Genomic DNA, 15,698 nt, shown 5'->3' with positions numbered 1-15,698 from the left:
AGGCAGGCTACGGAGACCTGAGATCGGGATCCATCAACTTCCCTTAAGCGTATTGGGCAGCAGTGGTACCCGCAGCGGGACAAATGCTGCCGATCTCCCCGCACCGAGGAAAAAGAGAGAAAGCACCAGGGAGCTGAAAAGGATGCTGTGCTTGCAAGTCTGCGCCGCGTTCAATCGGAAATCGAACCTGTTCCTTAAAACGAAGGAACTGAAGAGATGAAGCAGCCCGCTAGAGCACACGGAGAAATGGATACATGGAGCACTAGACTTTCCTTCTTCCCTTCCCTGTCATTAACGTTGCCCCTGTTTCTCTCTTCTCTCCGTTCCTGTCCATCTTTAAGGCTCTTATCCTCGGCTCTCCCTGAGCTTCAGGATCAAGAGAAACATCGGCTACTTCATCCTGCAGACCTACATGCCTTCTATCCTGATCACCATCCTCTCCTGGGTCTCCTTCTGGATCAATTACGATGCCTCTGCTGCTCGGGTGGCCCTGGGTGAGTTGGCCGCACTGGGAAAGGACAGGATGCTAAAGAGGGATATTTCAAGTCACCTTCCCCACCATGATGTTTGGTGCGACATTGGTCCCAGAGCAGCCTCAAGGGACCGAGGACTGTTGGCTGGATTTCTACAAAGCTCAGAGACATGTCAGTCGTTCACTCCTGCTGCTGGATACTAAGCTTTAGAGGTTGGCAACATGCAGCTCTGGAAAAGAATTAAGAGACCACAGCAAAAAAAGTTTCACTCATTTCTTAATTTATGGGTATGCGCCCGTTTAAAATATAAATTTTTTTGCAAACTGCAGCCTGGCTCTTCCCTGCTTCTCATTCATGAAGGGCTTCTTCCTTTATGGGACTTCAGTCCTGCTTCTAGGAGCCCGTTATAAATTGTCCTAGCAGTGCACTTCACACCACTTAACGTTTCCTTTTGAAGGTCACTTGAGGTCACCCTAAGAATTTATGACGCACTGCAGGATAAGTCAATGGTAATCTTTGGCATTAGAAAGTTGCCTTCTGCCTTCTTCCTGGCTGGTTTTTGGTCATTCTCAGTATGTCCTGTTTCACCTTGTTATTGCGTACTGCTGTCTTAGAAACTTTGAGCCTGGAAGCAACCTGCCGTTCACTGTAGCCTTCTGCCAGCAGCGTCGGGATTATACTAGGATTTATAAATGCAGATTTTTTTTAAAAAAACGTAGTCTCTTAATTTTTCCCAGAGCTGTATACGAAATGTAGGCCGCTCAATGCTATGTACAGACGGAAGTCAATGTAAAAGATGTCTTCAGGCTCAATTCATAATTGTTTGACCTTGACTAGCACACTGATCATATGTATCTCATGTGCCATTTTGCTAATGGTCTTTGCCTTTCTGCCAATGGCAGGTGTTACGACGGTGCTCACCATGACAACCATCAACACCCACCTGCGAGAGACCCTCCCAAAGATCCCCTATGTCAAAGCCATCGACGTCTACCTCATGGGCTGCTTTGTGTTTGTGTTCCTGGCCCTGCTCGAATATGCCTTTGTAAACTATGTGTTCTTTGGCCGGGGGCCCCAACAGCAGAAGAAGGTCAGCGAGAGGCTCAACAAAGCCAACAATGAGCGTCAGCGCTACGAGGAGAAGCGCCTGAGAGACCAGGTTTGTGTCTGTGGGTCCCCCCACCTCGCCCAGTAGCATTTCACATGCGTACGTGCCCAACTCCACTCTCAAATGTTTGAGTTTTAAGCTGGATCACGTGTAGCAATCTCAAGGGATGTGTTATTATGGATCCTCACGTGCAACAGACGTAGACTCACAGGGAGCTGAGGTTCGACGTGCTGGAAGACATAGTGTGTGCTTCAAAAACATCATCCATTGCTTTCCTCGAATAGTAACATTTAATTTAATTGATTGTAGTTTTTCCCCATTTAACTATCTGTTCATGCTGTGCTGAAGCTGTACGAGTGTTATGTGACCATTACCGGGTTAGCGCATACTTACGCTTTCCGCCTTGCATACTGAAATATGACGTGCCATGCTTCTGCGGAACTCCTTACGGGTTATTGTCATGTTTATGCATAGTATATATTTGGAGAATGTGCTTTGTTGTCGCTGTAATCTGGACGTTTTAATGTTCTCTTCACTTTTCTTTTTGACATCGCAAGGACTCCATTTCAGCGCCGTTTCAAACCAACACCCTCAGGTCATATACACAGCGAAGGAATCTGTATCTCGAGGAACAAAGAAAAGTTGGGGTACATTCCTTTAGATGTCATACTAGCCGACTGACCGCTGAGCGTGGATGAGTGCAAAGGTCACCCTGTAGTAGTATCTTGTTAAACCTGTTTTCCAGCAATTATGCTTTATGACTTAGGAGTTGAACATACGTAAGAAGACCTTTTGGTCTTGTGAGTGATAACTAAACTCTCACACTGGTATTTTTAGCGTAGCATCTAGCCATGTGCCATTTCTGTTCATGTCATCATCGCATTCGCATCGAACTGAAGCCATAAAACAGACTAAGCTAAAGGGTGCTGAGTGATTCTGCTGCGATGGGAGACCCGCGGCTGCACCGCTGAGATGCTCTTCTCCGTTTCGCCACTCTAGGTGGATGCGTACGGGAACATCCTCCTGACGACGCTGGAGATGAACAATGAGGTGATGCACTCCGACCTGGGGAGCAGCGTCAGCGACTCGAGGAACTCCGTCATGTCCTTCGACAGCTCCGGCGTGCAGTTCCGGAAGCCGGTAACCTCCCGGGACGGGTTCGGCCACCACTCGCTCGACCGCAGCGCCATGCGGAACCGGGCTAACTGTAGGCTCCGGAGGCGGTCGTCGAAGCTGAAGTTGAAAATCCCAAACCTTTCTGACGTCAGCACCATTGACAAATGGTCCCGGGTCATTTTTCCCATTACTTTTGGATTCTTTAACCTAATCTACTGGTTATACTATGTGAATTGATGTGCATCAGTTTAGGAAACATGGGCCATATTTTGAGAGCACATTAAATTGGCTTTGATACGATTGGAAAATATGTATATACATATACTAATTCCTATATATGTATATGCATATTTATACATATTATATTTATATATACACATGCGTGTAAATCTAAAAGACTTTTCTGATGTAAAAAGTATTAACAGAATGACTTGAATGTTAAAAAAAAAAGCGAGAGAAACATTTCAGGCCTTTGAATTTCCGTTCCTTCTGAAACAAGCAAACAAACGAAAACACCTCAAATCCCTAAGCGGATTTGGACTCAAGACTGCATGATATTTTTGCTAAAAGAAAAAGAAACATCGTTAAAAAAACAACAAAAAAACAAAACAAAAAAAAATACAAAAAAAGAGGACAGTTCGGAGAGACTCGTTGGCTTTTTATCGATACACACCATAATCTGCGTTCCCATGGCAGTTTGCGACGCAAAAGGAGGCGTGTTGCTCAAGAGAAAATCCCCCCAACTGCCTGCTTTTCCTGTTCCCATGGAGAAATCTGCGGGATTCCCAGTTTCCTACTCTGTACAGTAACCGCTTTCGGAGAGCTCGCTGTTCCTCGGTTTCCGAGCGACATCGTTCCTTTCTCGGACATCAGCCCTGCCCCGCGGTCGACATCTCGTGGTCATTTTCGAGGTTTTAATCGCCACGTTTTTCAGCCCACGGTTGGGGCAGAAGCGTCGATTTCTTTCTTACCATAATGTTTTTTCGAGCAAGTTATTGGAGTATTTTTTATTATGATTATAATCATTGTTACTTGGTCTTGAAAACAGTGTGTTTTGGGAGTCTTCACCTCCACAAGCTCTGTAGTTAGTGAATAATTAGATAATGGGGCACCAGTAGGCTTTATTCATCTTGATTATTTGACAAATTAACATATACTGTAGATTCCTTCATTCAGTATCACATATGACATGGTTGGTTTGTAAATGTATCCCTTATTTCAGATTGGTTCTCAGTGCTCCATGTGTTTTGTAAATAATCACCCACCTCATATCCAGCTTTGTGTTCTGTCAGTACTTGCAAGGAACTTCTCGATCAGTTATCGCTTGGATTCAAAGCTATTTTTTTCCCATCAGCCGTATAAAGATGTATAAAAAGTATTGTATATTAAAAAGGGGATATCATCATTGTTGTTTTCTGTTTTAAATATAAATGGACATATCAATGCATAGTGTGAATGGCAGTTACTTATGGCATTACTGTAGTGTCAATGCCTTGATGGTGGAGTTTTGTAGAAAGGTGCCTGTCTGAAGTGTGATAGAGGTTTCCGGAGCTGGTCTGTCAAGGTTTCGTAAGGTGGTCTGTAGGTCACGGAGGTCAGTTGTAGAACCCCGATCCCCAGCTACCCTCCCAACTCTTATCACCTCGTGCACTGTTGTCCACCTCTGCTACTGATGTCGGATCTTTTCGGGACAAATTGGAGAGGCAAAACAATGTGGTAATAACCAGGAGACAGATAAGCCCTCCAGTAGGATGAACAAGACATGCAACAGAAGCCATTAGCTGACATTAACAACCGTAATGGCTTGTAAAAAATCCTTTCCATCTATCATCTTTTCTTGGCCCAGGCCTCAGACTTCGGTGAGATTCCATTACGGGGAACGATGGCCTGAACTCAGAGCAGTTTCCGTGCCGGTCTGGCTCATATGGTGCAAAGATCCACAGTTAATTTCATGGTGCCTCAGCGTGCTTGTAAACGCCCGATACGTGAACGCCAAAGAGGCTGCATTTAAGACGTTCCCTCGTAATCATGTCACTGAATTGGAACTGTTGCGAAAATCATGTAGGCGCTAGACGGTGGGATGTTGGTGCAGAGGCAAAAATGGAGGCTTGGAAAGTGCAAGTGAGTTTTGGGGGGGTCGTCTGGTGGAACCGAGGGATAAGCAGTCTTTGGAAGGACACTGGGACACCACAGGTTGGGCCTGCCATGGTCCTCAACGAAAGGCTGATGATAGGCCAAATCCACTAAACTTCTGTGCCACTCCCCACCCCTCCAGGGGCACTGGTGAGACATGCCGGGGGCACCAAACTAAGGGAACTGGGGAGGGGGGAATTGGAAGGGAATGTGATAGGCCAGCTCTGTATCTCCCCCACCCCTGGGAAAATTAAATGAAGGGGAAGAAGAGGAGGGTCGCCTTTCGCTTTCGGAGCACTGCGGAAAACCACATGGCCTGAATGAGGGTCACGTGAGTCAAAATCAGGGAGAATCGTGATACTCGCTCATAGCTAATCTTTACCAGCCACCGCTCCTCAGACCTCTTCCCCCAGCTGCTTCTATCAAATCACTGTAAATGGTTTTGCGTTGAAGAAACGTGTGAAAGTTTAGCGGGCGCCAGCCTGAGTCATGCGCATTTTGTGGTAATCTACCACAGCCTTGTAAATATAAGATGTATAAAAAAAAAAAGATTTTTTTTTTTTTTTGAAAAATACTTTTTTCAGCGTCTACAGCACCTAAGCTCGAAATTAACTACACCGAAAACAGGACATTGCTTAAACGTTGCCTTAATACCGAAAGATATTACATGCAAAACATAAGTCCTAGGCTACTCAGCGGAGACTTTATCTTTTCGTTTGTTTTTCGTTACGTCCCATGTGGGACGCTGCAGGTCAGCAGGTCATTGGATCAGAATTCCAGAGCTATTAACTAATATTGTCATACAACCCTGTCTTTGACAGGCAACAGGTAGTTTAAGAATCATTCTACAGAGTAGGCTTGTTAATCATGGGTTATAGATCAAACACTGAGCTGTACTGATTCCATCCCACACAATCGATAAGTACTATGGGGAATAGTGAGCCATGCTCAAGTGGGAGATCATTTTTAGAGCATAATTAGAGAAAGACATGAACTTTTCTGTTATATAGTCCTTCGTAGCCTCTACGTAAATGTGTCATGTTTTGTTTCAATGCAGTAAGTTAGCATTCAGTTTTGCCTTCCGATCCATCAAACAGCAGCTTATTCCTTAACCTGGAAACCCTCACCGTACAAACGCGGTATCTATGCATCCTTTCTTTGCCCAAGTCAAGCACGGCATGCACTACAGGGAATCCTGCAATACCGTTTCATTGCGATGCATTTCTGGCAGACCATTCAGAGCCGGGAAGGACGGGAGAGTCGGCCAGGGGACGGGGCATCCCGGATTGTGCCGCTGATAGTCCAATTTAAGGCGTTAAATCACAGAGCTCGCGGAAACTTTCGCCAAGGAAAAGGGTGTGCGGTAAATCACAAACTCACTCTGTGAAACATGCCCCCGTTTCAGACTAAAATGTTCTAGGAAACACTGTGGAAATTCATTCTGAAGTTAAATCCCAGTATGCACTGATGCTGAAGTTGCCCAGTTCGAAACACGCCTTACGCAGAGGATGAGAAGATTTCAGACATATTAATCATGGTGCAGCCATTTTAAGGATGAGAGGCTTTGCTGTTTGTTCATTCCGCCATGATTAAATCATCTTTCAGTGTCTGAACTGCGCAGTGAAGAATGAGGTGTGCGTAACCCTCTGTTACAGTAAGACTTTAAAAGAAATGGGAAGAGCAGATTGAGTTCACAAAATACAGATAAACATATTCTGTTGGTGATGAAATTAGCACTCGGAGCCAGAGATCTCTGTTTAAAAAGGTTAGCTTGGTCTACGCTGCATTCGGCCAAGCGAAAATCACAATCATTTTTCATTGTGCCCCTGTAAACAGCCAGCATTCATAGCTTGGTGGTTATAAAAGCAAGAAAAACTTTAACGCACAATGAAACCGACGTCCACCCGAATTCAGTGACATGAGGTCACGAGCCACCGTTTGCCTTTTAAGAAAGACAATGTTGCTGTAGCCCAATCAACGCTCTTCACCATTCTGAGATGTTTTAGATGTGTTAGTGTTCAACATTTGTAGACTCAAGCACTGTAAGTCACTACCAAAGTTAAAGTGGTAAATAACCCATAATTAAGACACGTCTAGCAAGATAAGTGAAAAGTTATCTACAAACTAATTAACACGGCATATATATATGCTGTATTTTAGAAGATAAATTGACTTGGTTGGACTGAGATGGATGAAAACCAGAGGGCAGAATCTATCTAGTTGCTGTTTAATGACATTTGTCTCCCAGATATATTGTTCGATAGCAGAGTCACAGAGTCATCTAACAGTAGTCAACTCGCAGGGCCCCCTGTCCACCTCTACAGCTAAGGACCATGTGCCATTATGTGATAAGGCTCCTAATACAGTCATGCTAACGCAGCCATAGCGACGAAACAACCAATTATGGATACCATTGCCTTTCTGCCTCTAAAATCCCCTGCCCCTCCCTCGAGCGGATGGGTGGAATGAGGAAAGCGGACAGCAGCATTATAGCGTGATCTTTGGTGTTGATCGGTACCATGGTCAGATACCAGTGAGGAACTGGAGGGCTGGAGCAGTTGTGGAAAATGGCTGACAGAATTTCAAATCGGGCCTTGCAGTCAACACTTAAAAAGCACCACGATACCACATTACGTGCTGAACGTGCGCAGCATATGTGGATGTGTAAATGACTACTGGTCACAAGCTCGTTCTGCTTTAACATCGCCTTTTCATACTGCTTTGCAGAGAACCATTTACGGTTTACTGTCTGATGAACAGTGCATGGGATTTTGTGAGACTAGCTTTCTTAACTGGACGATGCAAAAATACTGGCATGAAAAAACTGGTCAAGAGACAAGACGGTATTACTGACAAATTTAATTTAATATTATTCATCTTGGCCTCCAATAACCCTAAAAATACCCTAAATGAACCATGTTGCACTTATTTACCCCTCACCACACATTCACAACATTATGGTTCCATGTTCCATACTTAACAGCGGCGTATTTGAGGTAATTTCATGAAATACACTTGTGTTTGTGTAACATTACCACTACCCTACTTTTTTGTCATTATACTATTTTTAAACTTGTGGGAAATATATTTATGTTGGGTTTTGTGGAGTTTATAGCGTGCTTTTTGATGATGTTAAAACATTTAAAATGAGTATGGCCTACTGTTTCCTTTCAGTGATGTAACCGTATTTGTGGGTCAATGAATTGAACGTTTTTTTTTTTTTTTTTTTTCTAAGTTTGTTTCTTGTTCGGTTTTCTTCAGCCTACGTGATCATGAAGGGTCCTTTTTTTAGGACTGGAAACCTAGCCTCCCCCACAAAACTATCGGCACAGTGACAATGTAATGACCAAAATGAGCTTATACTGTGAAAAATACATTAGTTTTGTGCTCTTACAACACGCAGGTATTTTTTTTATCACGAAGACAAAACGCGTAGACGCACGACTGTGGGTCTTCGGAGCCGCTGGTCTGCGGATGGTGTCCGCAGCGGCGCTGTGCAGAGTAGGGCGCACAGGCGAGTTTTCACAGAAAACCGGCCGGTCGCTGGTAAACCGGGCCGGGGAAGCTGCGAGTGAGACTCAGCCCGACGTGTGCCCGCTTTCCCGTCCCGTCCCCCAGGCCACAGCTCACTCGACCGGCGCGAACCATGTTTGGAGAGCAGGCGCAGTACCCAGCCGTGGTACTGACATCAATGTGAACTTTTCTTGCCTATTGTGTATATGTGTAATTACTAGTGAACCGAGCTGTAAATAGCATATCTTTCACTTAATATTTCTTATTGCATGATCAATACAGGGCAGTACGTAATAGCAGCCAGCTTCACTGCTAAAAGCATGAGGCTTTTGCAGCACTGACGCAATTCTGCAAACAGAGTTTCTAAAAAGGAAAAGAGGAAGAAAAAAAACATTTCTTTTTAATTTTATTATTTTAGATTTTTTTTTTGTTAGTTTGTTTTGGTTTCGTTGCATGTTTTTCGTTTCAAACAGTTTATTTTTGTAAATCGGTCAGATCCGGTCACTTCGCACATTTCCTAAATGAGAAGACGCGCAATCTCTATGCGATGACTGAAGTAAATCGCTGTTGACGTTTCTAGACGCTGGAGATTAACAGTAAATGCGTTTTGTGTTGAAACCATATTAGAGACACGCGTTATATTATGGAATCTTATTAATAAGCGCATCGGGGACTAGCTGCAATGGAGTACGGGTTTGCTTCCGTTTTTTGCTCGATGTCATCAGCCTCATTTGAGAAATCGCTGCCACCTGAACCCTGAGTTTTTTGTTTTTTTTTTCTTGACAAAGTTTGTTTTTGTTTCCGCCAGATGAGCCGTGTTGCAATAGAGGGTAAATAGTTTAATTTAATTATAACACACGCACAATACAGTCCAATTTCATCACAGGAATTAGGCGAGGCGATAACGACCCCATTCCCTTAGAAGGCTTTACAGCAGAAGCCTTCCACTTGAAAGAGCTGTCAGCGCGTTTCTGCTATTTGTGACACCAGCACTTAAAGGAAAAAAACTACATATGAACACATGTATATGTATGTATACATATATATACTAGCAACATATTAAGTAACAAAATAATTTGGCAAAACCAATTTCCTTTGGTCCTACCAACTCATAAGTTTATTTAACTTTTATTTTCCGTTTCCCTTTTGTACGTATAGTGACTGTAATATAATTTTCTACTTGGTAGACGACATTTCTATTTGCATCTTGTCTTGGAGTAGACATTTGTTTGGTACTGTATTGATTTCATTTGCATTTGTTACCTCAGTCCATGGTTTAGTTATTTATCGAGGTGTTTTCTTTTCGGTATGAGATGAATTCAGCATTTGTATAGTATTGTATTTCCTTACTTTTTCGTCGGTACCAATTAATGTAACGGTGTCTGTCGGCTTTTCTATGTGTTTGAGCAAACTGTGTTTTTTACTAATACAAGATGTGTTATGTGGTATGAAAAAGGGTTATAATGAAACCACCTACGTTTTTACAAATAAAGTCTTACATAGTCAAGGACGACAACACTGTCTTTATTTGCCTTTTGAGGACTAATATTTATATTTCATATCTGGGTTTGAGTGCTAGGAACATTTAGTCCCCAAATGGTAAATAAGAGTTTTTGCAGAAAACAATAAAATGGAAGAATTCTTATGCCACTGTAATTCCGAGCCATTCTCTGTCTTCACCTCCTGCTCCATTTTTCCGTTTGATACTTTTTTTGTCTCAGGAACTGCTGGGTAATTGGAATGATATAGCAACTGGTCTGGCGTGCCTCGATCATTCGTTTAAAAAAAAAAAAAGTTAAAGAAAAACATTGTCTTTGTTATGCGTTTTAATTTGACTATAAGGCTGACTTATCAATAAGGAAATACCCCCTTTTCATATCTTTTATTCTGAATAAAGAAGCCAAGAAAATCCTTTCTGAAATGTGCGATGTTTTTCCACATCCTTGAGCCCTTTCTCTTGCCAGTCTGATCCGGTTTGGAAGCAGTTCAAGGTTTTCTCTGTATAAAAAAAAGGGTTAGGGCGTATATTTGGGTGACCCGGTGGGAGTCCCTTTGATAGAATCTCAGAAATAGACTGCAGTGAACCTGAAATCCATGCGAAAGGATTAAAAAAATACATACAGCGGAATGACACTTTATTAACGACGCTGGGAGATCAGACATGATCACATCCCATCACTGTTAGTTCAGTTTAGATCTTAGAGAGCTTCCTGACTGCCCTTTTCTGTGTTTTTTTATGCTACATGCAGAAGGGGGTAGTTTAAATAGAACGACGAGGTATAAACCAGGCCGCTATCAGTGCTCACGCTGCCTTTCCTTCCAGTCCCCAGCGAAGAAAGAACTCTTAGGGGCTTGAAGCATGTGGATACCATCACCGGGAAAGTACAGCCTCAAAACACACCCTCCCGCTTCCCAGTCACGGCATCCTGTGATCCATGTAAACATGTCAAAGATTCAAATCCTGTATTAGCACGGGCCTGGAGCTGATAGCTGTCGAACTGAGACTTACGCATCAGAAAACAGGCAACTGGGGCTGAATTTATGTAGGTGGGCGCCCATGGGCTAAAGTCATTGTTGAGGCCCTACCTGCAGCATGTAATAGGGGCTATTACAATCAGAAACAACCCCCCCACCCACAGCTCAGGGTTGACCATGACAGGCCTCAGTACAGCCCTGACGACCACAGAGAGGATACCGATCCATACACGTGTTCAGAAAGTATCACAAGTTTACGGTGTTCCCCATAGACGAACCCCAAAAACATTATGGCAGTGACATTAATGAGAGGTTATATTAAAATCCAAAACAGTGATGCCATTGTGCCTGTTTTCGTAGGACGTCCAAATATCACACTATCAAATCGCAATACATATCCAATCAAGATTATGTGTTTAGTACTAACATGATATAAGCCACTGGGAAGCCATTTCAAGAAGGTTAAGGGTGTTTTTTTAGACAATAGAGATTCAATACTCATCTTTTATTACCTCGCTCTGATGAAGTCAAAATAATAGTAAGACACAGGATGCTGTAAAAGGTTCATACTGGCTGGGTCGTCAGTATCACTATGTGTAGTCTGGTAATCGCTTTTTATGGAATTTTCCAAATAAATCTTTGCTCATAATGCAATATTATGGGGGAGAGTGTGCATGATAATTCGGATAAAACTTGTAGCACTGATCAAACATTAAGGAAAATTCTTCATTATGTAATTCTGTTTTCCTAAAATTAAAATTACAGACTAACATAACATTAAAATAAACATTCTACTCATGCTGGATTGTCTATTTAATTATTTTTCTGAGCAGGGCACAGGAAAACATGGAGGAGATCAGAATAAATACTGTGTTAGGAAATATTCAGGGTCTGTTTCATCTCAACCACCTGTACAGAAAAGCTGGTTTATTCATTTTTTACAGCTCTGTTCTTATAGAGATGCTTTTTTGGAACATACGTTGTTATTTTATTTTTTTTTGTCCAGCACAGAAAAAAAGATCCTTCTGGTATGCAGGCCCTTTGATTCCACACAAAGAAGACTTGTCGTTTGTTAATTGATTGTGATGCTTGCTGAATTACCACCGTGCTGGGAAGGAAACCTCGATCCTGGCGAACTCCTTCGCGGATGGCCACCCCTCTGCCCGACGGACGCCGATGTAAACCAAAAGCAAAACGCGGAGTAAAGAAGAACGAGGAGCCATATTGGCGAGGAAGGAGGGAGGCATGCCACGCGTCGCTTCTGTCTCCTGCCTCCGAAAGCCTTGGCCACCAAGGCCTCCACCCAGCCCCCAGCTGCCGATCTGTAGGCCCACAGCTCACTCTGTTGGCCCAGGCCTGCATTGCAGGAGGAAGAACCACATAGCCTCACTCTGGGGATGGGAGGTGCAAGAAACCTTATCGGTCATGCAGTTCTGGTTAACCTACTTGTGCTTAAAACCACAACAGCACATTAAGGACAACTTGATCCACAGGTTGAGCGAAACGGAATGCATCTCGGCGTACCAGGCCGAAATCGATTTGTTAGGTCTGAGAAAAACAATATATCTAAACGACGACTGAGCTGATTGCGTACAAACGGGGTGGAATTCGGAGTCAAATCTGTGGCAGAGCATTAAGATCTCTTGTGCGGTGAGATTAGCAGATTCCAGCGGAGACTCACACAACCAGTACTCTGCTGTTATGCTTCAGTAAGCTCATTCCCAGAGTGCCGCAAGAAGACACAAGAAGTTTGTCCTTCCACCGCTTCTTTGGAGATCCACCTGCCCCACTAGGGTGGCTCCAACGTCTAGTTAGGAACTGGCCTTCATTTTTTTTCCAAGCACCTTCCTTCTGGTCAAAACATCTGCTCACCAGAGTAGGCCCAGCGTAACGCCAGACCAGTTCTTCATCAAGAGTCTTCCTCTGGGGCCGAGCTACTGCCACGGTTGAACCGATGTCTGCCAAGGAGCTTTGGCTCAACACAGACGAGGATGACAGCATGAGGCTAACTGCGCCTCAAAGCTATGATGAGTGCATGCGTCACAGGAGTAGGGGTGCACCCACCCAACAGAGACAGACCAAATTTAACCAATCATTAGTCATGTAACAGAATTGTTTAGAGTCCCATAAGAGACAAAATATGATTCGGTGCCACGCACCTGGTGAACAACATTTACCTTCGCCAACCAGTTTCAAACTTTTACTATTTCCACGGTCAACAACTTTTACGTTAGGACTGTCCACCAGGGGGAGCCCCTCCCCCGACACCTCTGACGCAATTCGAATAATGGTGCCAATCCAACACGCTGAAATTCCTTCCCCAGATTAGCATTCTGAGAATGCTACTGTTGCCTCAGACAACTCCGGGTTTCTGGCCAGTGCTGGCCATCACTGTTTCTGCTGACATAGGTGAGGAGACCGCAGAGGCTGACATTTCAGGTCCAGAAAGCAAAAATCCAGACCAGGATTTTGTCTCAACCAACCAGTTGAGCATAAAGAGTCACAGTCACAGAATAGTCAACTGGCCGGTTGAGAAAAAATCCTGGTCTGGATTTTTACTTTCTGCACCTGAAATGTCTGCCTCTGGGAGACAGTCCTTAAGATACCTTCAGCACGCTTGTAGCAGCTCTACCAATATGTTACTCATTCGAATCCTGCCACGATTCAGAGCTAAGGATCGTAAATCACGTCAAGTAAATGCAAATGAGCCACTGGAATTTGGCATGCAATTTAGGGAAAAACACAGGGTTCCGGAATGGAACATTTCAGGTGATATGGTTTTAAATAATTCTGAAGTGTCATTCCGGAATGAGGTGACCCTGTTTGTCCAGTACAATAGGGTCGCAGGAACCTGTTTAAATGGGCTTTACCACATTTATCTCTTGTTGGTGAGCAGTTGTAAGAGAAAGAAACTTATCTTGGAGCCTACACAGCACCGAGAGGGACGGACAATGGATACCAGGCTGAAAAAAAGAATGCTCAATTATTATGAAACAATTTGAATTCTCGCTGTCGTGTGAGATTTCAGCTGGAATTCTTTTGGCCCAGGAAACAGACGGTTTGTCCCCATTATCGTCCCATTTCTCACCTCAGATGTGTCACGCCTTCTGCACAAGAACGCGGTGAGTCGAGGCCAGCAAAGGATGATTTATGTGCTGGAAACATCACAGGCGTCACGTGACCAGGCTGACATGCTGCCATCCCAGCAGCCGTGGGAGTCACCTGTCAGTGTTTACTAAGAAGCATCAGGAAACATTGTGTTTTTGTGCGTGTGTCTGTGCACGTGTAGCTGTGTGTTTTGGGAGAAATTCAGTTATTAAAAGTTTCTTTTTGTGCCAATACTAGGGATAAAAATGGAAGTCAGAATATTTCCATGGCAACCACAATTCTGGGACAAAGTGACAAACAATGACGCCGGCTTTGCAGGATGCACGGGCATGTCCTTGACATCTTTTTTTTTTTTTTAACCCCTCTCAGATTGTCTTTGATTTTGGATACTGGCACACAAAAGGGATCTGGAACCCACAACTGACTGGAGACCAGTGATGCCTCGCAATGGTTTTTGCTTCGAGTGTGTCGTCACTGATGTCATTACCTAGCACCGTGTGGCCCCGTAACATTCCCCAGTTTGTCAGGGGTAGGGGAAACGCCCTTATTGCCCAGAGGTCAACCTGTATGTTTGTGGCTGCTTGTGGTGAATTGCATTGAGGCGTCAGGCTGCTTCTCCCCAGTAGGGCGATGGACACCGTCTGATTCCAGAAATGGTTCATAACTGTCAAACCGCATGCCTAGTGTGTAAGACTGTAAGCTGATGAGTACCTATAATAAGCTCAGATATTTTTCTCATGGGGAGTGGTGCAGCCCTGGCAGCCTGGCCGTCAATGATTAACCAGGCTCTATATAGCACCTACCTCATGTTTTCCTCCTCTCTCGGTCACGCCACCCGATAACCAGAGGAAGTCTTCCTCTTTGTAGACCGTTTCAGCAGCCTTGCTATGTCCAAGTGTGGCCAAGCTAACTTGCTAAAAATGCAATAACAGAACGAATATTTACCGCATGCTGAACTAACAGCAGAGGGGTTTACACGTATCACGCCCTTAAGAGACACTTCAGAGACTAACAACCCCCACCACCACCACCCACCACCATCGCTAAATGCTAATCCAGCCCCTCCCTACAGCAAGTCGCCGCCCATCCTACCTTTCCCATTCCATTAATTTTCCTTGTCACCGAAAGCTAATCACACCGAACAATTCACTGGTGACTCATCGACGTGGCCAGTGTCTGTATTGGCCAAACCCAGGCTGCAAAGTAAAGAGCTGAAACAGGCCTGTCCTGAACCCTCTGGCCGAGTTTAAGTGGGAAAGACCCAAAGAGGGCAGACATTGCAGAGACGCAAACATCACCCCCATGATGTGAAAAAATGGGGTCAAAGACAATATGGTTCTTTCAGCGCATACTTCGCCTAAATACTACAAATGGTTAGGCTGTATTGTATTAGGTTGAGTATCAGGCACTGTTTGACATGTACACATTAGTTTTTTTGCATCCGAATTTTGTGTATAGATCTTTACTGGCTATTTCCTAGAAAACTCTAAACCCAGAAGTTTAGAATTACCTTCACATCCATCCAATTTCCAAACCGCTCATCCTACTGGGGCGTGGGGGGTCCGGAGCCTATCCAAGAAGCAATGGGCACGAGGCAGGGCACGACCCAGGACGGGGGGCCAGCCCATCGCAGGGCACACTCACACACCATTCACTCACACATGCACTCCAAGTAGTAACCAATTAGTAACTCCAATTAGCCTCAGCATGTCTTTGGACTGTGGGGGGAAACCGGAGTACCCGGAGAAAACCCCACGACGACATGGGGAGAA

General features: G+C 44.2%; 1 protein-coding gene across 2 annotated transcripts in view; it reads left to right on the top strand.

The window, feature by feature from the left end:
- gabrb4 (gamma-aminobutyric acid type A receptor subunit beta4) overlaps window positions 1-10,212 on the top strand; it is a 57,945-nt gene extending 47,733 nt beyond the window's left edge. Inside the window, exons 8-11 of one of the 2 annotated variants that reach the window (XM_048998098.1) lie at window positions 342-494; window positions 1,376-1,632; window positions 2,139-2,228; window positions 2,581-10,212. In XM_048998098.1, the coding sequence (XP_048854055.1) occupies window positions 342-494; window positions 1,376-1,632; window positions 2,139-2,228; window positions 2,581-2,934 (854 nt within the window). In that variant the 3' untranslated portion in view covers window positions 2,935-10,212. The remainder of the gene's footprint in view (window positions 1-341; window positions 495-1,375; window positions 1,633-2,138; window positions 2,229-2,580) is intronic. The other variant, XM_048998099.1, reaches the window with a different exon arrangement.
- The last annotated feature ends 5,486 nt before the right edge of the window (window positions 10,213-15,698 follow it).

This window comes from Brienomyrus brachyistius, unplaced genomic scaffold, assembly GCF_023856365.1.
Source record: "Brienomyrus brachyistius isolate T26 unplaced genomic scaffold, BBRACH_0.4 scaffold35, whole genome shotgun sequence".
NCBI classification, from domain to species: domain Eukaryota; kingdom Metazoa; phylum Chordata; class Actinopteri; order Osteoglossiformes; family Mormyridae; genus Brienomyrus; species Brienomyrus brachyistius.
This window is presented reverse-complemented; position numbering and strand designations above follow the sequence as displayed.